Raw genomic sequence first — 26805 nt, forward strand, 5'->3', positions numbered from 1 at the left:
CTGGAGATTTCTTGGAGAAGTTGCAGTGCCATAAGTTATGCAGAGTCACGTCTCATAAATTATTGCACGGTGCAAAATGCTGGTGGAAATTTCGTCTAGCCATCTTGCATAAGTTATCACAGTTTACTAAGGGGAGATACTGATTATCGTGGGTCTGGTACTTACATAAACCAGTTAAGGAGCGGAGGGATAAGCCGAGACCAACGGGGGGTGCCATTTTGTTTATTACTAACGCATGACGCAAATTTATTTTTAAAAATCTCCTTCTTCGGGATTGAATCATTGATTTCGCATGCACTCAACTCCCATATGATAATAAAACTCAGACCCGAAAAAAATCCGGGAATCGAAAAAAAAAAAAACGTTTCACCCCCGCCCCAGGGGTTGACCTACGATTTTTGCGCGAGGAAAATCAATCCTTCAGAAAATGGAATTTTCCATCGAATCATTAAAGCCCTAAAAGCTAAAAACCATTTTTCCAACACGGGATAAACAAAAAAATAAATTCATTAAACGAGACAGGTTTAGTAAAAAAAAAATTCCTTCATTTTTATTTATTCAAACAATACATCTAATCAATCACCCTCAGGTATTCAATTCGAAAAACCATCGAGTCAAGTGATTGATTTCCTTAAATTAAATTGAAAGCCATCACCACCGCTATTCTACGATAACTCAAACCAGCGGACACTTGTACATTTCCGGTAGCTGTTGAATAGATGGTGATTAAGCCCAGGGATGATGAACTGGTTTGGTGATTGCAGCATGATGGACAGCTTTGGCAATGGCATGTTGCTTAGCAGCAGCAATATCCCGAATCTAAACATAAATATTTCAATGAATCACCGCCTAAAATCACTCAAACTGTCATAGAAACCTTGGCCTCTCGTTCACTCTGACTGATTTGCTTGTCCACATCTTGTTTACGGAGTTCTGCTGCTGTTTCCGCAGCATTTCGCTGTATAGCAGCAGCAGCTGCTGCCTCCCGAGCAGCAGCAACTCTCTGAGCTGCAGCAACTGCATCCTTCAAAGATGCCAATTTCTGTTGGAGAACAACGAGTTGTTGAGCACTCGCTCTAGCTTCTGATTGCGTGTGAGCGGAAATCGCCTCCGATCTGTTATCATATCATATCAAAGAGAATTTAAAAAGTAATCGTGCAGATGAATTGACAATCAGCAGTGGAATTATCAAACCCCATTATCACCTTTCTGCTGCCACCCGAGCTGCTGCCTCTTTTGCCAGCGCAATCTTCTGCTGAATTATCGTTGCTTGTTTGGTTTCAGCAACTCTCTGCTGTGCTATCAGCACATTCTCATTGGCGGATTTCGCGTGCTGAATTGCCCGGAGAATTTCAGGAGTATAGGCTATACTCGGAGTGCCAGGAGATGATTCTCTGAGAGCCTGATAATTAAATCCCACGAGAATTCTTTGAATAAATATTTTTTTATGAATTTTTATCCGCGAATTTATTACCTGCAGCGCAATATCGTGAGTTGCTTGGGTCTGCACTTGTCGCAGAGCAAGATCGGATGCTATTGGTCCCACCCAGGGCCCCAGAAAGGTCCCCGGGGCCCAGGGGGAGTCGTACCCCGGGAAAAGCCCGAAATTATCAAACCCTGGAGGCCCCAAAAATTCAACGCCGCGCTTCTGCTTTCTCTCCGATTGAATTTTCCCTTCTGTCAAATACGCGGACACCAGCAGTAAAATATTCTGGAAATAATGAGGCTGTTAATCCCAATGCACGTCCCACAAAAGAAAATCAATTAAAAAACGAATGGAATCCATTAAACAATTTTATTAGATTTCCATTGAATCTCGTCGGAATTCATTGGATTCCGATTCCCTTAAAAGTTTCAGCATAAAAATTCAATGGAATTCGATTTTTCTGTTGTTTCTTCCTTCAGATACATTTACAAATTTTTTTATGAGTATTTGTTTACGGGAATTGAATAGAAAAATGGAGAAATCCAGGGGAATTGTTTTTTTTAATGATTTTCCAAAATTCGTGATGGAATTTAGGGGATAATATGAGAATCACCATTGAAATGATGTTCATGATTGTGAGACGGTCTGGGCAGTACTGTCCATTGAAAATTAACCGGTGGTTTATATAGCCCCTCAAAATTCGCCACTCCGGAAGTGAGAGAATTAATTAAAAACATCGACTAGTGAGAAACTAGGTATTTTATAAGTAATTGCGGGCCATGAGAGGACTAATTGAATTAGAGAGGGATTTATTGTGCCCCTCCTAGGGCTCCATCCTCTCGGGGTACGACGAAGGGAAAGTCGATCCAAATATCAACTATTATTTCTTCCTTCAGTGGACAACGACTAATTAAAATCGAAATTCCATTGAAAGACAACGATTAAAAGGAAAACAAAACGAATAGACACGGGAAAAAATTTTTTGAAGGTACAGTATAGTCGGCATCAAATAAAAAATCCACTTGTTCATTCACTTCAATTTATTTTAATGAATAGAATTCAATATCATATAATAACAATATTTTTGCATCTAAAAATCCAAGAGATGGTGATGGCAATAGAGACGACTCGTCTACAAGTTTTCATCTTTCAATTTCTCGAAAATTATACTAAAAAGATTTCGACTAGATCACTTTTCTTCAATTATTGACTGCTCGATCTCGTTCATCTACTCACGTCAGAAACGTGGGATGAGATCTTTATAAAAAAATATTGAGGAAATACTTACAGATATTCATAGTAATATGTGCTTTCGTGTATCATTTCTCATTAAAGTTTCATCTCTATAATGTTAAATTTAATTTTTTTCTTGGTTCTATGTAATTATTTTTCTAAATCTTCAAGACGCCGAGTGATGTGGCCACGCAGCACAGACTTATGGATGGCCTTACTAACGCAGAGATCTTACTTGTTCCCAATTCCAATAATTCAACGATAATAATCAATTATTTTGAAGATTCTCTTTTAAATTACTTTATACTTTAAGCTAGAGACTATGCGGCGAATGGACTAAGCATCGGCGCAAGTAATCACACATAGAACTCATTCTTTGGACCCAGCTCGTACTCGATCTCTTCATTTTTGTGCATCTCCAAAACCTGAAAGCATTTCAATTATTTTTCCCCCCGAAAAAAATACTTCTCCATCCTCCATTCTATTCTCCCTCCAACATCCATTTTTTTCCACAATAATAAATGAATAATAATAATTATACATAATAATAGAGAATAATCAATAAGGATATGAAAAAAATATTGATGAATATTTTTATTGAGTGCTCACCCCATTCATTTCCTTCTGCAACTCCTCGAGCTGCTCATTATGAATGATCTTGAGTTTCTCTTTTTCCCTGTTCTGTATAATTTGTGCCATTTTTCGTTCCTCCATGAATTTCTTGGTATTATTCTGCTGCTTCTCCCTGAGTCTACCCTCCTTGATCTGCCTCGTCTTCAAAGACTTATCATTCATCACTTCCCTCGTGCTCTCCACAGAGGACCTAGCCTGTTTAGCATTCAAATCTTTAATTTCCCTCTCATGTCTAGCACTGAGTTGTTTTGCCTGACTCAATTGCGCTGCAATGCACAATTTCCGTAGCTGTATACGACGTTCCTCCAAGTGAGTGCGAATTAAATCACGCTCCTCACGTCTTTGACGTTCAGCAAGATGTGACCACTGGGCCGTTTGCTCAGAAACCGCTCTGCGAACGATTGGATCCCTCGATAAGTCGGCTTTGCTGAGTTTAAAAATTCCACGTGATTCAATTTTGATAATCATTATGCCCCAGATAAATCATTAAACTTGTTGAAAAAAATCAGCAGCCAATTGGTGAAGGTGCAACAGTCCCTCGTCCTCGTGGGTGAATGTTGCCCTTCACTTCTTGACAGTTGAAATTAATTGGTGAGATGACGACGGTATGGAATGCCTCAATCATGACAATTACTTCGATCATTTGATCGACAGAATCAACAGAAATTCACATGATCAAAATTAAACCACGCTTCCAATTTAATGTCCACATATTTATTACTCACTTTTTCCCTTTTATCAACTTCTCAATAGCTGCGCATTGCTGTTTCTGCACGGCATTACGCTCCTTCTGCTGCCTCTTCTTCAGGGACTCCAAGTCCTTCTGCTGTTTACGCACCAGTTTTTGATACCCCTTTTCTTGGCGGAGAGACTCCACAGTGATTGGTTCAAATTCCATTATCTCTAAATTTTGGAAATTAAATTTTCAGCGGGTAAATATTTTTTTTCAATGAAATCGAGTAAAAATTAATAGACCGTTGAGAAATTCTCTGACTAAATTCACTAGGTCTTTTTGTTGAATTTTTTCGTGTAGCATTACCTCGGGGTTTAGCTGTTTCAAGTTGTCGTGATTGGGAAGAATCCCCAGGAAATCTGTCACCCTCTACTATTCCCAACCCTCGTAATCTAGCTTGCGAACTTATTTCTGTTTTTCTCGCAGCACGAGGTGCAGTAAGTGCATCCATAAATTCTGCAATAAATTAATAAACGATAAATAAATTATATCCTCAATTACACCAATGAATAAATTTTCGTGAAATATCTCTTCACCCCGAAGAGTCACAAAAATTTTTGTAGAATATTTTTTCCAGCTCCGATTTCCCTCTACAAATGAGATCTAGCGTAAAATTTCCCTATCTCTATCAGTTTTCGAGATATTCCCTGAAGGATTAATGGAAAAACTTGTCTCGCTATCTCTCTAACTTTCGGCCATTGAATTTGTGCAGTGAAATGTGTTATCGTGAGGCTAAAAACCTTGAAATCCATCTGGCACGTAGATTTTAATCTCAATATTGCAGAACAGCATTGGCAGGGACATTGGAAAATTAGCTTCTGTCCGGAGAGCGATGTGACGATATCCTGATTGCAGTCCATCGAGGGGAACAATTCTCTGCCCTAAAAGACGTCCATTCTCATCATAAACCGCGAAGCGGAGTGCAGCCAAGTCCGGAAGAACAACTTTCCGGAATAAAAAGGGTTCCTCATTGTAGACCGGATTTAAACCATTAGCAGGTATGACTTTTGTCCGAAATTCCTTTCGTATCGTGTCCGTAGGTAGCCCATACATTTCCACCTCAACGTACGTTCCCACTTTCTTATCAGATAAAAATTGTCCAGCAATAACCTGAAATCAATTCGCACCACCCCTCACAGTCATAACTCCAATTTTCACCCCCAAACTAGACACAAACAAAAATATTCCCCAATAACAGTAACAATGCTACCATGCAAATTATCGAAGAATATCTCAGGATCTGATAGAAATATCGAAATTTTCGTAGAAACCTATTTTCCAGCTCTCGATCCGCTCTGTGAAAAATGTCATCATGAAAATTTCGTTATCGCACTTGGATTCCGAGATATACCTCGAAAACTCGAGTAAAGATAACAGAGAGAGAAAGAGGTGAAATTGGAGTAGTTTGCCTCTTGGGTAGTGAATCCAGTTGAGCTGGAATGACAGTTCAATAGTCATTCCAATAATAATTGTTTGGAAAGGTCAAACATTTCCAATAAAGGGTAGCCCCCAGGGGATTTGATGCGTCATCGTTTTTTGTGTGATGAATTTCAACTATTTACTTGAACACTGCATTGAGTGGCAATGACACCATCAACTGGACTCTCGGCAAATGGATCGAAGCTTCGATCAGCTCGTCTCATAAAATCGGGCTTCAACAAATAGCCCGACGATCCGTTATATTCGAATTTGCCTTGGTTGAGTTGCATTGGCAAGTCGGCCGTTTGGAAATTCAATGAAACCATTTGACAGCCAGCGTTCCAAAAGACCTGAAGCAATATTTTTTTTTCATTCCATCATCACGGAATCACATGGACTGAAGAAAATTATTTTACCTGTGGCATATAATTAGAAGAGTCGGCCCGAGTGCCTTTCGGATAGATCCGACTCATTTGGCGTTTATTATAATTGACGAATTCGATAGCTGATGTCTTCAGGTGATTCAGGCCAGTGTTCTCGGCGAAGGAAGACATGTTGTAGTGGATATTTTTTTCTGGGGGAGACAGCATTGCCAGAATATACAGCGATAGTGAAGGCTTTTGAAATATAATATTTCAACTTACGTTCCGCGATGTCGAAACCTTGAAACTTGATGGGTTGTGCGTAATTCACCATGGAGGAGAGCCAGGGATGGACATTCGTGGTGCTTCCAGTGTACGGCACCTGCTGGACAACAGCTAGCTCGAGACTGTCTCCAAGACCAGTTGGACCACTGGAATTCTGGGACTGTTGCTGCACGATCACATCAACTATTGCAGAGTCTACCTGGAGGCAAGGGATTGCTGGGGTTCAAATCCATAAAATTGTCATTAATCAATCATAAATGAACTAATTATCGATAGTCCCAGAGATTTCTTAGCCATTGTCATTATGGAAATCATGAGGATTTCTGCAATAGATATCTTTGGATTACCGATTGCTGTTGCTCGACGACAGCTGCTACACCAGGTGGTGCACTCGCGTCTTCTTTGACTTCGTCTTCAATAACAAATTGTCCTTGCTTGAAGAGCTCCAATTCCTGCTTCTCAACTTCAGGCTTGAGTCTCTTGTTCTTTATCAAGATCTTACGTTTCAGAAGACTAGGGGGTGGCAACGACACACCGGGCTCCAGCTGAATTTTCAAAATCATAACTCATATCGTAGAAGAATAAAAAGCTTGAATTTATTTAAATTCGCATATAAAATTACCGGGTAGTCCTTCAAGGACTCTTTCAGCAACAAATCCCCCAGGATTTCATCGCAGTATTTGGCGAGTTTGTACTGTTGAGTCTTGCTGCAATGATTTTCAAAGCTGAGGATGACAGGATAGTCAGATGTAACGAATGCTGTGTCTCTGACAGCGTAGATAACGTCTCTGAACAGGATGTCAGTGCACATGGCTTTACCGTGGGTTATTATGGGCTCTTCGTCCTCGCCCTTGCCATCCCAACAGTCCAACTCGACGCATCTGTTTGGAAAATTGACGGAGTGATGATCTGTTTAAAGTCTCGTTAGTAAATCATTGATGTATCACCTGCAACCAGCCAGCAACACCTGTCTGTACATCTCCACGCTACTTTTTCCACCGAATTGGCGACCACTCAAATAGGTATTGTGACTAGAATTAATGTAGTAATGGGCCAGGGGTTGATCCATGTCCATGTACACATCCAATCTGTCAAGAAATACTGGAGCATTTTCGTCTGACATTAGGTACCTTATGAATCCATCCTTCGTCATTGTCTCTATAAATAAATAATTATCATTCATTCCAGGGAATTTCATTCGACGTTTCATCTCTTATTTGAAATGATTTATCAATTTATTTTCATATTACGTAATTCTGTCGAGTCGATCGATTTATTTTATTAGAAGGAAAAAACTGGAAAATACTGGAGCTCTAATTAGACGCAGTGGAATTTCCTGATGAGAGTGCCAGGTTTTATCGATAAAATTTTTTATTACGAGTACTGACATGTGTTGAGATGGAAACATCTTGAAGAACTTACTTTGATTTCTTGCCACTTCATTTTGCTCGTAGTCATGAATTATTTCTGATGCTCTCTTCTCGTCGTACAGCGGATACAGAATCTCGTTAAGTGTGGGATCACGCTGTTTCTCATTCAAAAATGTAATCAATTGCTCCAAATTGATTGTATCGGCTTTACCCTGGGTTCTATCGCAAGCATTAAAGTGTTAAAAATCCATTTATTCGGCGAATTCAAAGTAAATTCAACTACTCGATGGGATAAAAATACCAACATGGATTGAAACAGTTCCTCAATATCATTTCTGGGGCAGATTTTATGGTAAAGTGCATAAAACGCTTCGAAGGTGAAATCATCTGGCTCGATAACATCATTCTGAAAATATGAAATTTCTCCATGAGCTCAATCATTTTTTTGAATTACAGTAAAATTTACTCTGACGTTCATTACGAAAAATAAAAAACGAAAGGAAATTGCAATTTTTTGGTGACAAATTCATCGAGGGATTTTTAGACTCTCGGGGAATTTTTTGGTGGACACAATTTTCAGGGGCGATTACTAAATGTCAGATGAAATTTTACGGTAAATTTTTGGCTGATGTGTGGAAATATTTCTGAGACAACTCACTTTACCACTCGGCAATCCGAGTTCAGAGAGACAGTGATAAACGAGCTTTTCTGTTTTTCCCGATGCGAAGGTCCTTGCGACTACTTTAACGGGAACTTTTCCATTGGGATCCACTAGCATTCTCAATCTCATCCAGCTTGGAAGATAAAAAAAGGTGAATATGGGAAGGTGTACTGGGAGTTTTTACGATCATATTTAATTATTGAGGAATAAACATACTGTTTTTTTAGACAAGTCAACGGGCAAACGTTATTAGCTTTAACATTATGTGTAATTCGACGAATTCCAGTCAGCCATATCTGAAGGATCAAAAGAGACGATTAGTCAACGGATTTCAGAGGTACGCATGAAAAAAAACTACGGGGAGCTCTTCCCCGAGGGCTGTTTTTTTTTTATTGGAGTCACTCGTCCGTTATCACGAGGAGCAAGCAGAAAAAAAATTCCTGATTCGATAAAAGTCTCTTGATTCCGAAAAACTCAGTTCTCACTCCAGAATTCTCTTCATTTACTCAAGAAAATTTATTTATCACCAAGAAAAAGTTGAATAAAACTTTTTTCCTGAATCTGGACAATTCTCTCTCTCTTCTGGAGTTGGGAATTAATTTTTTTTTTTTGGTCACAATTTTTTCCAGTGATTGAGATTTCTTCATTTTTTTTTTCTAACATCAGGAAACTTTTTCTTCGTGTAAAGTTCGTGCAGTAGAAGCTGTGATCAGTTACTCTGTCGAGTTTGGAACCCGCCATAAGTTACACGGAATCAGCCCTCGCCACTGGAATAAGGGGATGAAATTTGGTGGTGGACCTTCCGCAACTCCTGGTCAAATCCAATTTAACTTATGAGATTTCCGTCCAGCCATTTGCTTTACGTTATCGCAGGTCCAACCGACACTCCGTGGACTTTTCTATTATTTCATTTTGAAAAAAATGGAAAACAAAATACCGAGGACTACCCGGAAATTAATTCAGCGGCCAGTGGGACTGAAAATTTTTTTATTCTAGTCACAATTCTGGAAACTCAAAATTTTCTTTTTCAATTTTTACATGCGAAAATTAATAAAAAAATGCAGTGAATTCGCGGTTGGAAATTTTATCGAAAACCGTTGATAGAGATTTTATCGAGATCATATAGGTAATAGAGAATTTGTTTATTAGAGTTGTGATGAAATTTCCGGAGATCTTCTGTGGAATTTCTATGGGGATGACGGAAATGTCTTACAGTTGTAATAAAACCTATAATTTACCTTCGCCGTGGTAACGTCTGAACAAACAACGTGCTGATAATTTATATTGGTGTAATCGACTCCCGAGCATATGGTCAGACTTTTATCGTCCAACTGTTCTCCATGCTTCGATACCAATTTATCGTAGAGCTTCGGATCCTACATTGATGTGATAATGCAAACATAATTAATTCATTATCGAATTTTTCCACATTCCGCTATTATCTATTTCCTCAACCCAGAGCTATCCGCAACTTTATCTTCCCCATAAATTTCTTAAAAATTTATTCCCTGTAATTACTTATAAAAAAAAATGTTTAAATTGATTTACAAAAAACGACAAGTCAAAAATATTCCGTGGAAATCACTTCAGAGCCGAATGGTTCCAAAAGTTTGAGGTAAATTTCATTATAAATATATCCAGTACATAATATATATACATATGTGAATAATGAAAAAAAAAGAATACAAATAGTTACGTAAAAGACGATTGCCCGAAAAAATTACATAAATTTCTAGTCGCGAGGTATAAAACATCGAAGATAAATACAAGATGATAAAATTTGTTTCGCACCTTTGGGACACCACCAGCTCGCACATCGCTCACTTGACACAACTCGATAACGTCCCCGTCCTGAAAATATATGAAAAAAATAAATAAATAGTGCAAACAGCGATATTTCGGGCTCGCGTATTAACAAACAGAGAAGAGCGCCTCGAATGGTCTCATTACCACAAATTGACGTACAATACAAATAAGAGATTTATTGGAATACTGGCAATATTGACAAGCAGTACACAAGGCCAACAAATTGACAAATGTCTATTGGCAATTGACAACTGCAAATGAGTGAACAGTTTCGTTGACAATAGGGATAAATTTTCAAGTTTCTGAATGAAATAATTCAATTTTTAGAGTAATGTAGGTAAATATTTCCAGTCGTGGAATATTGGGGTCTCACCTTTCCTTCGCTTTGCCAGTAGATGAAGAAACCATATTCGTCAACCTTGAATGTGCAATTCAGCTCGATCTCGGTGTTGTCCTTTTCTTCGGTCCAGCGATCGCAAACAGAACCGATGCGAAGTGCCTCTGGCACTTCCATTTGCCAATTGAATTCAAATCTTTTAGTCATGTTTGTTTTCAGTGGTGTCTTAATTTTATTCGAGTTATGCCGGTCTCTCAAGCATTAAAGTCAAAAGGCCGATGATTCATCCTCTCATCCCGAGCTAAACGCATAAACATTTGTGTCATTATTTCACCTATGGCGTCAGAAACTTTTACAAATTGCAATTTTTCAATTCTTTCATTCTCATCTTTTGATGTGGCTTTTTTAAAAAATTTATTGTACTCTCGTCATTTTTATATAATTATATAAATTAAATAATCATACAATTGAGGAATTTTCCACTCGAAATTGCAATCTCTCGTTTAGAATTCACTTTAGAATTCAATCTTTAAACTTGAGATGTTGTTATACTACTTTAAATCTTGGAGATCGATAAGCGCGGATCATCTTAATATTTCAGAATTTCCTGGAATATCGGTGGATGGGATGGGAAGGGCTCCGAGTTCAATTCCCGGTTGGTTGCATGGCAAAATCCAATCAATCAGGCATAATCAATCACCTGAATAATTACTCACGGCAAGTGCAGGAGACGTTAAAACCATTAGCCGACTCCATCAACCGTTTTAAGGAGACGCGCGAAGAGAAATTCTTCAGAAATATTTTATTACAGAAATATAAGGACAAATTCCAGCGCCAGGATTTCAATTATCATTAAACAAATTCTCCGGAAAGTTATTATTTCGATGAATAAATTAACGTATGACGAGGGAATCGATATTTTAGTGTCGATTTTACAGTATATTGTTTTATGAAGAATTTGTTGGATATTTAAATCATTGTGTAATTATTATTTATTTATTATTGGTTTTTATTTTTATTTATTGGTTGGATGAGAAGTGAATTGAAAAATGAGATCTGGAATCTGGTCTGGAGGATTTCTCGTTCGTTTTCTGATTTTCTGCGGGCCGATCGCTATTTTCTTTCATCTTGCGCAATATTGGAGAATTTTTCCGTTGACGTTGGATTGGATATTGCTGTTTACGATTCTCGAATGACGCCATTCGGTTCCCCAAACCATTTATAACCCGAAAACAGGGAATACTTCCGGCTTTCATGACGTTATTCTTCATGAGACATCGCTCGATGTTCATCAATCTGACCGATTCAATCCACTCGCATCGCCATCCATTTCCATCAACGCAGAGGGAAAATATGGGAGGGAGAAAAAATTCATACATTTTATCATTTCAACGGTATAAATTCCCGAGGCACATCCATCTCTTCCCCGCGCGCTATTCATCAATTTGCTGATGAAGTAAAACAGCTGCTTAATTAGAGAGGAGCGTATCACCGGGGGAAATCTGCAGAACGAAAAAATTCAGTGAAAATTCCCGGGTAAAAAAAAATTGTAATCGGAATTTTTTTTTTATTTTCAAAAAATTCCGGGAAAACTTTTCAGGATTTTTTTTATAATTTAAATGGCGTTTTTTTTGAGAATATTAAAAAATCAAAAAAAAAAACAATAATTAAAGGAGAAAATTATATTTCTAGAAAATTGTAAAAAAAAATTTCCGAAAGAAATTTTCGAAAAATTTTTCAAAACATTTCCCAAAAATAAAATTCTTGTTTCCCAATTTTTTTTTTTTTCAAAAGAAAAATTTTCGAGAAATGTTTTGAAAATTGAAAAAAATATTCCGATGACAATTTTTTTTACCCGGGCTGAAAAAAAGATGGAGAAAATTCCTCGACATTTTCTCCCGGAGAAATTATGACTTGCCTATTTTTTTTTTTCAATCGATTCCTGTCAAAATGGCATAAACATATTTTTTTTTCATTTATAGAATTTTTAATGAGCATTATTTCATCGTTTTATCGGTAATTAAATTGGCAAGAGTGTCAGTCTAGTGATCTGAAGATCGCAAGTTCAAATCTGCCACTGAATCCTACGGGATCAATCTCAAAACTGAGAAAATGAGCATTACTCCTCTTCACGTTCGTTATAGGGTGTCGAAAACTACTGTCGGCAGGGGTGTGGAGCCTACGCGGTAGTCAGAGCATAATGGAGCTATTGATTGACGACAGCTATAAGGTAGATTTTATCGAATTGATGTAATCGAATCCCACGTGCGGCGCGTACCGACTCTCTCACGTCAAATACGCTATTAAAAGATGAGAAAGAGGCGAATCGGTAAAGTGCTCTCGCCACCCCCAAACGCAGCAGAAAAATTGATCTAAAAAAATCTGCAATCGAGGAAAAAATCGGTAGAGCTCCACGGAAACACGAGTGAAAAAGCCGAATAAATAAGAATAAAATTATAAAAATAATCCAGCAGTCGAATCTTAAAAGGAAATAACATATTTTCACCGAAAGCAGATCAATCGGTAAGCGATCGAATTTAATTGTATGTCCGCACAATTGAAGGTCATAACGGGTGTCAATGAAGGACAGATCATAACAAAGTTGCAATTTATCGTGACTTTATTGAATTACGGAGTTCAGGGATGCAACACTAATTTGAGAAGTGGCAGGATCAATGTGAGGAAATATCGTGCTCCAATTACAGTATTTCCCGCTCCCGTCGATCATTAATACGGAATTATAGTTTTGCCAACTACTTAAGTAGATTAACGAAGTGACTTCATCTTCCTTCACATCTCACTCTACAAAAAAACATTCCAACTATTGGATTTCTATTGAATGTCAGTTCTTCATACGACCGCCGATAATCGAAACGGGTAATTAAAATAATGAGTGACAACTCTTTTCTTCCAGCAGGTAATTCTCCAGGGAGTTGCAAATACCTGAAGAAAATCATCGACATGTCACGAAGTCATACGCAAGGCTGAAGTGATAATTAAGGAATGTCAGACGATAAAAATGATAATAATATTGAAATTGGATAAAATTCCTGAATTGTTTTATTCATTCACTGCGTATCACATTCCAGTTGAAATTTTTTAGGATTTTCTCTAGTCAAGATGATGATGGGCGTGTGAGGGCTGTCCCCCATGAGCCCAAATATAAGAGGAGAGTCTTGTCCTGCAGATGATGACGAAGAAAAGCCACAGTAGCCAGAGGGCAAAAGGGCATTACATTTTCACTCAAACGAGTCAATCTCTTCCTAGAGAGAAGAGATGTGAAGACGTTGCATTAAATACAACATCTTCAGCTCAACTCATGATTTTTTTTATTGAAGTTTTTCTGGTCGATTCCAATCATAAAATCCCATCAAATGGATTATTTCCAATGGAATGACAAGCGAATCAAAAAAACCCGCAAGTGAGGGGAATAGTTGAAGCACCTCGGAACATTCCAAAAGAGGGAGATCGCGGTACATCGGTTTTCTCTCTCATAACTTGCAGCATGGGAGCAGAAAGAGATCAATGAAAGGTGGGAGACGAACGGGAGATGCCAAAAAAAATTCGAATGGTCTAGAGCCCTGGATGACAATCAGCTAACAGCACAATAAATTGACAGCTACCAGGCAATTGACGTAGAACGATGTGTGACAGCTAGAATGACAGATGATGAAAACAATGTGATGAATGACAGATTATTGTGATGAGGTGGTAATTTATTGTTGCTGTCTTACCAGGTACTACGGAATTACCGGCCGTACACCATTCGTGATCTCATCTCAATTCCCCGTGTTTTCGTCCACTGTTGGGACGGCACGAGTTGATTAGTTAATGTCGTTAGGATTTAGACCTAATGGTCGAACTGGCGCGATGAAATGTCACGCTGTTACCACGAGTTAAGACGTGAGAGCGCGAAATGTTGGGTGTACAGGTTTACTGTCAACTTACACCAGAACTAGCCAGCTGCTGGCTATCCTGGCTCGATACTGGGCCACTTTTCAATGCGCATGTGTCCCATCATCTTCCATTTGTATTGGTTATATCTCCTCGTCATCTAGCACTTGCAGCCACGTCTGTTTTTTATCATCACCAAAAGAGGACGCTACCAGTTCTTCATATTCAAATTTTTCCCTCAGAAAAAAATATATTATAAATATATATATATATAGTATAATATATTATATTGTGTATGTAATGTTGTATGTAAATGTATATAGCTGATTTATCGAGATATTTAACAGTCGAGATTACGGGTTCCAAAAATTAAATTGATGAAAGTTTATTTATTGAAATGAGATGACATAAAAAATAATTATGAAATTGGGAAGATGAAATCAATAATCGGAGAAGGAGAAGTCTGGGAAGAATAAATAAATTATGGGATGCAATCAATTCGTTCGTTACAAAATTATTTTACACGTGAGAAGCACTTGCTGACGAGTGCGAGGTTCAAGGTCAATATTTTTTACCTCAAAGTACTATTTTGAGCTGGAAAATGTGCCGCATCTTTTTTGGTCGTGATGCTATTGCAGCGACTTGCGTCGATCTTCTCACATACTAGTTTTCCAATCGATAAGACCGACAAATGGCTTCTGCACTTACCATGAGAGTCAAGTTCTTGTTTGCGGTTTTCTTTGACACAGAAACCAAAGAATAACTCAAAGTGGCTGAAGAAAAATATAAGAATTTTCTTGATAGGCCTCAAAGCCGTTTGCCAAGTCGCTGGACTCCTTTGGGTTTCAAGCGATTTCCAAAGTTTTCGAAACTCACAGGATAAGATTTTTAAAAGTCGATTATCGGAAAACCTCTTGGGATTTCCCCATTCCATAACTTTCGAGTGGGACTCCCAAATATTCGAAAATTCTTGCACCACTTTATGGTATTTTCGCACATATTTCCGAGTCTTAATAACAATTACAATAATAACAAATACAAGAATATAGAATTGAGTGATAATTTATTGCAGGTTAATGAAATTATGTAAAAATTGATCGTTGGTTTCTAAAAAAATATATTTTCCCAATTTTGTACGAGCTATAAACATAATGAGCGCGATTATCAACAGATTGTTAAATAAATAAATAAATACACAGCATGCATAAACCACTGGGGAATTCATAGGCACCAAGTGCGCCCCAATTGCGAGCAAATACATTTCTAAAGTCTATTATTAGAGGTAGAGTACATTAGACGATATATTATTAAGGATCTTTATTCACTGGTATTTACCGTTACAATGGGTTGAGTCCTATCCGAAATAAAATGATTCTAGTTGTATGTACAGCATGAGAAAACGCATCAGGTTAGAAAAATATGTTGTTTTTGTTATCGTAAGGGATATTCTAATGTCATCAGTATGCTGTTTCCTCAGCGAAGAAATACAGTTGTTGAGTGGCTCATCAACTTTCAGAGACGCTCTTCAGGAATGAATGTCATGATTTCCATTGGCATTAACTCAAAGTGACACGGAATGATAGAAACGGGGGAATCACAGCCCAGGAAGCAATTTCTTCTTGATTCATTTCGAAATTCCTGTCGACGATGACGACACGTCGATATTGCTTCCTGGGGATGAACGCTGATGGTACGCAATGCTGGCAGGAGTAATCGGAGAAAATAATCGGTCATTGAACGCGCATTGCGGACGTGTGTAAGGATTAATTTTTTCATTCGTACTGAGTTCTTCAGGGTGTACATTACATTTATGGAGTCGCGGAAATTTTCGTTAGCAGTGTTGTCATATTCGTACTAGGGGATCAAGCGTGCAAGCAGCTGAATGTGGCAACAGCGCAGTTGAAAATTCCGCGGCGGAATTATTCAGGCGAAACCTGAAGCTACTAGAATAAATCGGATGATTCTGGGAGCAGAACTCTTAGAGGAACCGCCGAGGGGCTATTCATTGGGGAAATCAAGCTGTCAATCTAAATTGATATCACATGAAATCAGTCTTGAAATCACTTGAAATCACGTAAAATCAGCAATAATTGTGTCATAATATTTGACAACGAATAACCGCTCGGTAACCATTTTTTTTTTATAGTGCGTTTTGCACACCTGACGCTCAGAATTAAAAATATTTTAAATAATTCCGCACGCTAGCTCGACACTGAGAAAATTAATGCCTTCTGCCAAATATTTATCTCCCACCGGTATAAATTTATATAAATACTTCCATGAGACAATCCAATGCCTAATATACAAGGGGAATCCCGTTAAAGTCCAGTCATACCTCTCCTCCATTTTTTTCTTTGTCCACTGAAGAATTGAATTCCGTGAAAAATAAAACTGAGAGATAAATTCCTCTCGTATTCGAATTTCCCGTGAAAAAAATTGATTTTACCGTTGCAGCGAGCGCGTGGTGGGGGGATTCCATATAGTAGAATCCTCCCGACTCGCCTCCCCTGCAGCCCCATCCGCCCAACGATGACGGGAGTCTCTTGTATATTTTTTTGTTGGTAGTAATTAGGCAATATATCGGACAATTATTTTTTTCTCAGTGCAGCTATTGTTCAGTTCTCAGAACTGCAGATGCTGAGGGAAATTATTAATTTTAACAACTTTCATATCTGATTGTACGTTCTAATAGATTGTCAGACCCGAAAGTCGAGGCTGCTATATTTAAGGCTGTTTGGGCAGTACAGATATATCTCCCCTTCAGAAATCAAGTCAGCCCTTAATTCGATAGAATTTGGTATTTATTTTTGTATTATTTTTCAGGATATGAAATTCAATTTCCAAAAAATCTCGCGCTTTCTCCAAAAAATTTAATCAAATCCCCAGAATTCTATGAAAATCATAAATTTTTATGGATCAATCCTTTCATTTATAGAACACCTATAGATTTATCGAACAGATTCAATGGAATTCCGTGCAGAAAGCGTAAAATTTTTTTATTAATTATTTCATGCATGTCGTGGAAAATTGGGGCAACGTGGACAGTCAATTTTTATCTGATGATAAAACCGCATTCAATTATCCATCAGCGCGATATTTCCTCCTGAATTGATCGATTTATTCCTGAGTTACGGATATTTAATAAAAATGCCTGACCACATTACCGCGACTTCCGGTTAAATTTATCCTCAACTAAATAAATTCTCTCATCGAACCAATAATCAACGCATATCATCAAACAGTGACTAACAAACTGATAAATTCTCTGATGACCAACCATTTTCATTCAAAATATCGTAATTCTCCTAATATTCTTACAAATCTAGTTACAACATTATTGTTCAATTTCGGAATAAACAATTTTATTCGTCCAGCCCGCAGTACAATTACGATTCCTTCCCCCAAAATAATCAATTAAAAAACCCTTGAGATATTTTCCATTAACAATTCATCATATATCTTCCAAAAATTTTTGCATTCAATATTTTTTTTTAATTTATCATTGAAAAAGTTAATTCAATAATCAAGTTAAAAATAGGGGAATATTTTTGGGGAATAGGATAGAAATGGTAATGTACCCGAGGGCGGAATTTGAAACGTTCATGCCGACAAACACAGATAACGCTCCAGGGCCTCGATGATTTTCGTGATAATGCCCAAACATCCTGAACAGAATGCGAGAGAAACGACATACCAAACAGCACCAGACTACGAGCCTCCAGGAGGCCCCCTAGTTGCAATAAAAATTTTTTGCAACACCGGTTACAATGATTAATCGAGAAGTTAATGGTACCATCCCCCAGAGATTTCAACAGCACCATCAATTCGAATACCAAAATTAGGGAGCAACCACCAATCTACCTCAATTTCCGAGAATGACGTGATCACCGTAAGTTATTACTTTTTGATAAACACAGAGATTGGAATTTACGTCGGATATCGCCTTAATCTCTGTTGATTACAGAGGATAACGAATTGATTGTGACCCAACTGGTCCTGGGGACAATATCTCTACGTCTTGGGATGTCCTCGTATTTTTTATTCTCAGGCCAAAATTCATTTTCTTCCAAATTCTATTTCTCGTAACTTTCACTAGCACTGATGACACGAATCATCACATTTATTACATGTCCACGGCATTCATACATACCCTGTAGGTGCAATTTTAAATTACAAGCGTACAACAGAGGATTTTCTACTGGATCGAAGTTTTTTTTTATTAATCACTACAGAATTTCGTCTTTCATTAATTAATCTCAACGTGCAGATCGCATTCAGTCAGTTCTCGTTCAGAAAAAAGATTTCTTTGGACAGATTGATTCATCCCAGAAACTACCGCTGAATATTTATTAATAATATTGAATAATGGAGGAATAATTAATGAATGATGAGAATATGATTGTGGAAATAATAATTGAACATTTTCATTATTTTTTGTGTGGTTACATCGAAAATCATAATTCTCCTTTAATTCAGATCTGCAAGTTTCATATTTTTTTGTTATCATCTTCATCGTCTCTCAGATCTTTTTATTTCTGATCACACGGGGAATTTCGCCTCGCGCTGTTGGACGGGAAATTTAATGTTTCATTTGGTGAATGAAAAAAAAATGACTGAACTATTCTGGGAGTAAAGAAATCTTTTTGTCTGCACCGAGAATCAATTAAAACTGGATCCATATATCCCCGGGTAAAAAAAAAATGTAATCGGAATATTTTTTCCAATTTTTGAAAAATTCCTAGAAAACTTTTCAGAATTTTTTTTTATAAAACAAAAAAAATCGGAAGACAAAACAGTTTTATTTTTGGGAAAGGTTTTGAAAAATTTTTCAAAAATCCGAATGGGAAAATTTTTTAAATAATTTAGATGGCGTTTTTTTGAGAATATTGAAAAATCAAAAAAGTAAAAAAACAACAGTATAATTAAAATAAAAAATGATATTCGCAAAAATTTCTAGAAAATGAAAAAAAAATTTGGGAAACAAATTTTCGAAAAATTTTTCAAAACATTTCCCAAAAACACAATTGTTTAGTTTCCCGATTTTTTTTTGTTTAAAAAAAATGTTCTGAAAAGTTTTCCAGAAATTTTTTGAAAATTCAGAAAAAATATTCGCATTACAATTTTTTTACCCGGGTTATCACGCGGTAAATACTCTTCCGGAAATATCGCTATAATATTGCATAATACTGCTACGGCATGAGTACTAAATATATTATATTTACAATTTTCTTTCTATCTACAAAAACGCGTATAGCATAATATCAAAATTATTTCATTATTGATCTAGGAACGTGAACATTGTGATTGATGGCGTAAATAGTGCGGATGAATAGATTTATGCGGGATATAGGGAATTGTACAGAATTTCAGATGAGTGATATAATTTTGATACAACAAGCTATCTCGTTCATAGATCAAGTGTCACGATCTTGACGGCATTAAATTCATAAATTGGCTACATGAGAATGAGAATCCGCGTGATCAGCCATGAATGCTTCCACAATTGATCATGCGGCGGTGGCAATCAGTCATTCATATCAAGCAGTTGAACGTTTTTCATGGAATTAATTCAATCAAGTGTAGACTTCCATCACCTCCTCCAGCAACCGACAAATATTAAATCAAGTCCAACTAAACTTGAATGAATTTTCATCCAGAAATAATGGAGTTTGACTCACCTCGGGGATCGATATCCGGACTGTAGTCGAACACGAATGATCGACTGGAATGATTTTAGTTGGGTATTTTAGAATTATATCCTGATCAACTTACGGAATGCCTTTCGAAATTCAGGATTGAATACTGTGTAAATGACAGGATTGACAAAACTGTTCATGTAGCCTAACCAGGAGGTGACGATGAAGGCAGCAACGCCGGGCTCGCAGTTCATCTGGAGTTTTGTACACATGGCATCCATGACGTTGCAGGTAAAAAATGGTACCCAGCAGATGAGAAAGACACCTGAATAAATGGTACAATTGGAGATAGGACAATTGAAGGTGAGAGAATAATGAGCGAATAATGAGAGAATAATGAAGCTATTATATCATTTTCTTACCGAGTACAATGGCTAGAGTCTTAGTCGCTTTGCGCTCCTTCTTTGCCGAACTTTTTTCTCTCTTTTTCTTGCTCGCTTTGTTGGTTTTGTAAATGGTGAATCGCGAGCAACTGCCTTCGATTTTAGTTTCCTTTTTGCACAAATTGCTCGCTGCTAGAATACTCGGGCTTTTCTTCAACTGCTGAGGTAGAAACGAGCTGACCGTTTTCAGTCTCTTCAGCTCCTGCTTGTTAAGTCCATTCCCATTATTCTTAGACTGGTGGCTACATTTTGGGGGTGGAGATGATGATGTTGATGATGACGGAGCAGACGTGACTCGTGGGTTGGGACTTGGGCTTGAATTTAAGTCTATTGAGTCGTGAGGCAGCACTGACACTGCTTCATTATTGTAAGATGGGTTTTTACCCAGAGCCTGGGCGACAACTCTGAAAAAAAAATATTCTGATTTTCCGGGGTTCAGATTTCTTCGGCTTTCCATTTTTATTTCACCAGAGTGAATTTTATTTTATTTTATTTCGCCCACCAAATTTCAAGTTTTCGTTGAAAAAAATGGAGAACTTTTGAATTTGTAATAATAATTATTGTTATGGAATTAATTAATTCGTCGATGAAGAATTTTACGGAAATTTCAAGAGAAAAATGGAGTCGGAAAGTGTCGAATTGGAATTTTTGAGATCCTGAATGAATCTCAGATTTTCAAAATTCAGAATGACAAATCCCGAGATGAAATTCCATTTTTCCGAGTGGAAATTCAATTAATTTGAATTCCCATCCGTCAGTTTCGACTCCCGCGAAGTTGACGTCTGTTTACGAGTCATTTTACCCACGCGACACATTTTCCGAACTAAAAGGCATTAAACTATGCACGAGACGCGCTCACTGATTGCTCTTTGTGCTGTCCCGTTAAAAATCCAGTGAATACAAATAATTAACGAAAAAGCCGTCAACGTAGAGCTCGAGTCCTCGCCGTGGATGAATTTCCCGAGAAGTCATTTGACTCCAATAAATCTGAGATAAATTCCCAGACTAGTATTTCATCATTTAAAAATCATAGAAACGAGTAAAACCATTCAACGCATCGAATCACGAAAGAAAAACATTTTCAATTCAATAATTCTGGAAAAATAGTGAAAATCACTTAGTGATTATCAAAAATGTCACGTTCCATCACTTGAAACGTCGAATGCATTCCACTTTACTCTAGAACCGCACGACTTACGAATCCCTAGGAAATATCATCCATTTCTCAATAACTCTCAGGTACTGACATACCCTTCGATTATTGTATTGATTCCTCGTTATCAATTGATGACAGCACTTCTATCTGTGGTAGCCTAGCAACCCCCTGTGTACATTATATCCACAAAAATATTGAACATGTTCTTACGTTGCCTCTTCGACGACTGTCGCCATGAAACACTCTGTGCCCTTTTCACTGAAGGCTGTTGGATCCAGGGGTGTCTCGTCCTCGTCCTCGTTGCTACCCGAGGCCGTATTCGTTGGCTCTTCATGAACTCCACCAACGAGAGTAGCTGTACCCAGCGCTGTCTCAGCGAATCTTACAACAGAATAAGTACTGCACATGATTTTAGGGGAATCCCATCTTTTTGTACCTGGAATTCTCCCACACAGGACAAAATTTGGAAGAAATTAAAAATGTTCTCTTTTATATTCAGTAAAAATTATGTTGTTTTATTTTTTTTTTTTATTTTCTTCGACATCTTGGTTGTTCTGTGTGGGACTCGGATACTCTACACGGGGATTCCTCTCACCTCTGGGTGTGGACTATATTCTCGATGATGCTTCCTGGTTTCATGTCTTTCAAGTTCGGTTTTTTGTTCGCTCTCGCTCGGGCCGCACGATTCCGAAGGGCCTATTGTCAATTAATCTCTTTAAAACACGAATATAAATTTTGTAATTTTTTTTGAATCGGGAAAAATCCACTTGCCACTCAGAGAAAAAAAATCAAATCTCGAGTTTTCTCGGGAATTTTCACTATTGGAAAATTTGATATACGAGACCTACAGCCCACTCAACCAATGAGGAATAAGTCCTACGCATTCCGAGATATTTCTACTTCCATACTAAGAATATAAATGGAATATATAAAAAATATATGCATTATTCAAATAAAAAGAAATGAAAAAATCGCTGGGGATAATTGAATTGTGAGGCATTTTTTTCAAGTTTTCGATCGTTTAATGCACTCACCTTGAATATATTCCAATAGAGGAAGACCATGATGATGCAGGGGATGTAGAAACTCGAGAGGCTTGAGTAAATGATGAAGTCAGAGTTGTAGAATAAACACAAGTCTGGAAGTCGTTCTGGTGTATTATTTAGGCCGAGAACAATTGGACTCCCAATCGCAGCTGAAATCGCCCAGACCAAAAGGATCGTCAACCACACTCTCCTATTATTTTTATGTTTGGCGTACTTTATTGGTTGAGTGACTGCAATATATCTGAAAAGAAGAAAAAAAAAAAGAACGCTTCATTGGAAGTAAAAATCCCCAGAAATCTCCGCGAAACCATTTTTTATTATAAATAACACTTAAAAATCTTTTGGAATGATTAATCGTTGAATTATTTATTGCAAAAAAATTCATCTGGATGTTCATTTATTTTCATTTTCAGTTCAATTATTTTAAAATTGTCAGGGATACTCTGGGGAAGTCAAGTCGTCGACTTATTAATCCGGGAAAATAAAAAATTTTTTAGAAGAAAGTGAAAGAACGACTTGTTGTTCCCCGGCATTGCGTCATCAAACAAGTCATTAATTTTTACGGTACAAATCGCTGAGTTTAAGTGGCAATCCGTGCAATTTTATTTCTCCCCTTTTATAGGATTCTCCACCGCTCAGAGATTCCCTCTGAATTTTTACGTTTTGTCGCTAATTTTAATGAAATTTTTTGTGAAAAACTTGTGCTCTGGTGATTTCTGCGAATACATGCTCTCACTTAGTCGAATATTACAGTGCGATGGTTACGGAATGTAGAAAAGGTCACAATAAAAATGTCACATTCGATAGAGCTTGAAATAGCGATGAAATAGTGGCTACCATCGATGTTAAAATACCGTAAACCCCGCGGAGTGGTCTGAAATAGTACGCGAATTTGCCAGAAATTTGGGTGATTATTTCTGGAAAAGCAATTGGCCCATGGGCCATAACACGGATGACATTAAACAACGATCCGATCACCATTTGTTCTCACCTGTCAATTGATATTGCAACTAAATTGAAGATTGAACTGGTGCTGCATGTCACATCCATCGCGATATAGAAGTCACAGACAAAACTCGGTAATGCCCACGTGCCATTCACCTAGAACAATGAACATCCATCACTCAGAAAAAATGTTGATAAGCAATGATTACATTAACAAATTGAATTTCTCCCGACGAATTCTTCCCGAACAATTCCCATCAGCTTTTAACTCATCCATGAAAACGGTAAATATGACAAGTTGAGTCACCAGTTGAGCTCTCGGGGAATATCTCGGAATCTAAGAGAGATAGCGATATTTTTCTCACCACCTTTTCTATGCAGTCAAATGACAGCTACAAAAAATGTCATGACAACAATTTCGCTAGCTCTCTTAGATTCCGAGAAATCCCTGAAAAACTTGTCCATCAGCTAAATCGATTTATTCCCTCTACCTCTCGGCCATTGAATCATGAAAATCATGTACCTCCAGAAGATGATTAAGTTGCATATGCTCTCAGATGTATCCCTCCACAGATTATTCCACTTTTGTATTTCCTCTAGAGAATTCCAATTAATTCTCCGTCAATAATAACTGCGAGACAATTGTCCGGAACGAATGAATACTTGGGGGAAACCGACATTTTCTTCTGAGAAACAGTAATTTAGTAATAGAAGTGGGTTACAATATGAAGGTTATTGAAAGACCGTTCCCCAGAGGGGGAGGCCAATATTAACGTCAGTTAATATTGATGAAAAAGAAAGTTTCTGGATTCTCTGGGCAACAAAAGACGTCGAGATGCTGGGGCATTGTGGAGTGAATTGATCATGAATCAGTTCATAATTTATGTCCGAGGGTCAAGGAGCAGGTGCCCCGGAAGACTCATTGTGGTACTTCATCGGATAGGCAGAAGCCATCTAGACTTTTCTCAAAGTCCTCCGGTTGGTAGAGCACGTCAGAAAGTGACCCCTCAGGGTAAAACCCTCGCAATCTTTGCTACCGTAGCTTTTCCCCCAGGCAATTACGATGCATTTTCTATGTCTAGCCGAAAGATCCATTTGTCACATACTCACAGAGGGTGCCTCTCAGGGGAATAACAGTATTTTTTTTATCAGTCACTTCGACAATCGTCTGACACACGCATCATAAATTTTTATCTTTTCTTATCACTCATCATCTTTGAACGAGATTCTCCACCGAGTGATTGCATCTGCAGAAAATTAATAACATATTCCGAAGGAAATAATAATCGAGAGTGGAAAATTGAATTCACTCCATAATATTTATTCATTTCTCTCATATAAATCAACTAATTCAAAAGATAAATAATAACAAACAAGTATTTAATAATTAAATTTTGAGAAACCCCTGAGGCCAACAAATTGGAATTATTAGAAATAAATCGACAGACAAATTATTTTCCCCATATTTTTTCTCATTCATCGATCATTTTTAGAATAACACATATAAATCATTTTTATTATAATAAAAAAAACTCTGGAGTGAAAACTATAATTGAAATTGAAAAACTGCCCGAGGTGATGGTAAAATGAATATAAAATTCCCACGATCCCTCAAGTTGTTCATAAAGAATAAATTAATAAAAGCAAGTGAATGGCAATTGTGGTATGATAAAAAGCTCACCAGTACGTAGACAGCAAATGGCATAACGAGAACAGCAACGAGTAAATCAGCAAGTGCCAAACTGACGATGAAGTAATTGGTGACAGTTTGTAGTGCTCTCTCTCTCACAACAGCAAGTATAACAAGTACATTGCCAAAGAGCGTTAAACACGGTACAATAACAAGAATAAGTGCCCACCAATTGTTAACAGTGGATTTCTGACTGGCATTACACTCGGAATTAACATCACTAGTCTCATTACTGGTGCACGTATCATTAACTTTTGTCGAATTTATTCCAATTCCCGTGTCATAATAAGTAGTGAGATTAACGAATACACTGTAATTGAGTCTCTTAATGTACTCATTGAGATCATCGAAGACAAATAAATTTGATATAAGAGTGTAATTGTCCGTGGCATTACCAATTGTTTCTAATCGAGCAATTGTTGTTGAGAATGTTGAATTTGTTATTGTATCGTTTGACCACTCAAACTCAACACTCGAGTTACTCAGTATCTCATTTTCACTCAGATACGTGACATTGTTTATAGCTGTACTCGAAAGTACTCTTATTCTACCAGGGACGATACCACCGGGTGGATCATCGAGATATGGCAGCTCGTATGCGGCTGTTATGTTCTCCTTCGCCAAACTCGGATATCTACTTATTATCTCCTTTTCCATGTCTCTGGATTTTTTTTATTTTTTTCTTGTCAAGCCCTTATTTCACTTTTCCTTTTGTAAGCATTTTGACAGGTCTTGTCAGCGCACAGTCAAGTACTCCCGATGTACTCCGATTTCATTGTCTCGTTTGTAAATTACCGGCACTCCAACAGACGGAAATTTTTACTGTCTACGATTTTACTGCGATTCCTGATTCTCGCAGTTGACAGCCCTGGAACAGCAATTAAACGTAATTATTTATTAAGTTCATTTGATTTTTGTTGGTGGTTGGTTAATTGCATAATTGATTTTGAAATTATTTATTTATTGAATTTTATTTAGAGAGGATCTTTCAGCGCTGAAGATTCCATGAAGACATTCCATGATTCTTAATAAATTATTGGGTCTGGACTCTGGGGTCTTGCGGTGTTTTTTTATTATGTTTTTTATTGTCTTGGGAATAATTCATGGAATATTTCCATCGATGGTGAGTTTTTACTGCGGAAGATCCAATAAACTTTTTTTAGTCCGTCGTTTCCGAGGATTAGCTCCTTGTAATATTTCGTTTTTTAATTGGAATGGGGCAAGGGTGATCGTGGGAATATTGTAAATAATTGAAGTGTCCCGGAAATTTCAGGCGAAATTTATGGGTGTGCACACCGGATGGCGTAAGTCAGGGTATGATGATCGGAGTCTGGGGCACGAGGGGATGGTTTACGCCGATATCAGTTAGGGAAGTGTTATGTACCCTCAATACTCCGTTAGTTGTTCAATACACCACCAGCTGACGTATACGCCAAGATAAATATTCAGTTAAAATAACGCAAAATTTACGTCACGTCGTCCCGAGTTATCCATAATTTTTTATACAAAAGTTATGGATTTTCCATAAAAATTCCAGGAAATCTATTAATTTTTTTATTATTTCAAAAACAAAATTATTATTTCAAAAAACAATTATTTCAAACAAAACGCAAAGAAAAACCCGAAGTTCTGTTTTTTCGTTTTAATTCAATTAATTAAATAATAATTGAAATAATAAATTAAACAGATATTCGTTTTTTACGGAATTATGTGGCGGAGATTACGGGGTT

General features: G+C 37.3%; 3 protein-coding genes across 4 annotated transcripts; all 3 read right to left on the minus strand.

The window, feature by feature from the left end:
- Positions 1-549: 549 nt before the first annotated feature.
- Positions 550-2070, minus strand: LOC105265362 (uncharacterized). Its single transcript, XM_011302806.1, has 5 exons — positions 2040-2070; positions 1475-1711; positions 1206-1402; positions 878-1115; positions 550-819 (listed from the first exon to the last, which is right to left on the minus strand). The coding sequence occupies exons 1-5, from the start codon at positions 2055-2057 to the stop codon at positions 727-729; spliced, it is 783 nt and encodes a 260-aa protein (XP_011301108.1). The 5' UTR covers positions 2058-2070; the 3' UTR covers positions 550-726.
- A 381-nt stretch (positions 2071-2451) lies between these two features.
- On the minus strand, positions 2452-14252 carry LOC105265363 (1-phosphatidylinositol 4,5-bisphosphate phosphodiesterase). 2 transcript variants are annotated; one of them, XM_011302809.1, is made up of 19 exons: positions 14000-14252; positions 10302-10566; positions 9914-9973; positions 9361-9498; positions 8339-8418; positions 8120-8255; positions 7767-7867; positions 7514-7680; positions 7039-7249; positions 6714-6972; positions 6439-6636; positions 6089-6290; positions 5861-6018; positions 5588-5794; positions 4766-5135; positions 4332-4481; positions 4018-4195; positions 3269-3683; positions 2452-3084 (listed from the first exon to the last, which is right to left on the minus strand). In XM_011302809.1, exons 2-19 carry the CDS (start codon positions 10470-10472, stop codon positions 3016-3018), a joined length of 3270 nt encoding a protein of 1089 aa, XP_011301111.1. In that variant the 5' UTR covers positions 10473-10566; positions 14000-14252; the 3' UTR covers positions 2452-3015. The 2 variants fall into 2 exon arrangements, with proteins under 2 accessions (XP_011301111.1, XP_011301110.1); XM_011302808.1 differs by having other exon boundaries at positions 3269-3719.
- Positions 14253-19264: 5012 nt separating this feature from the next.
- LOC105265442 (dopamine D2-like receptor) lies at positions 19265-25732 on the minus strand. Its single transcript, XM_011302915.1, has 7 exons — positions 25067-25732; positions 23432-23541; positions 22429-22681; positions 21990-22090; positions 21605-21775; positions 20218-20327; positions 19265-20120 (listed from the first exon to the last, which is right to left on the minus strand). The coding sequence occupies exons 1-7, from the start codon at positions 25730-25732 to the stop codon at positions 19912-19914; spliced, it is 1620 nt and encodes a 539-aa protein (XP_011301217.1). The 3' UTR covers positions 19265-19911.
- Positions 25733-26805: the final 1073 nt, after the last annotated feature.

Source organism: Fopius arisanus, unplaced genomic scaffold (assembly GCF_000806365.1).
Source record: "Fopius arisanus strain USDA-PBARC FA_bdor unplaced genomic scaffold, ASM80636v1 scaffold00029, whole genome shotgun sequence".
In the NCBI taxonomy this organism is placed as follows: Eukaryota; Metazoa; Arthropoda; class Insecta; order Hymenoptera; family Braconidae; genus Fopius; species Fopius arisanus.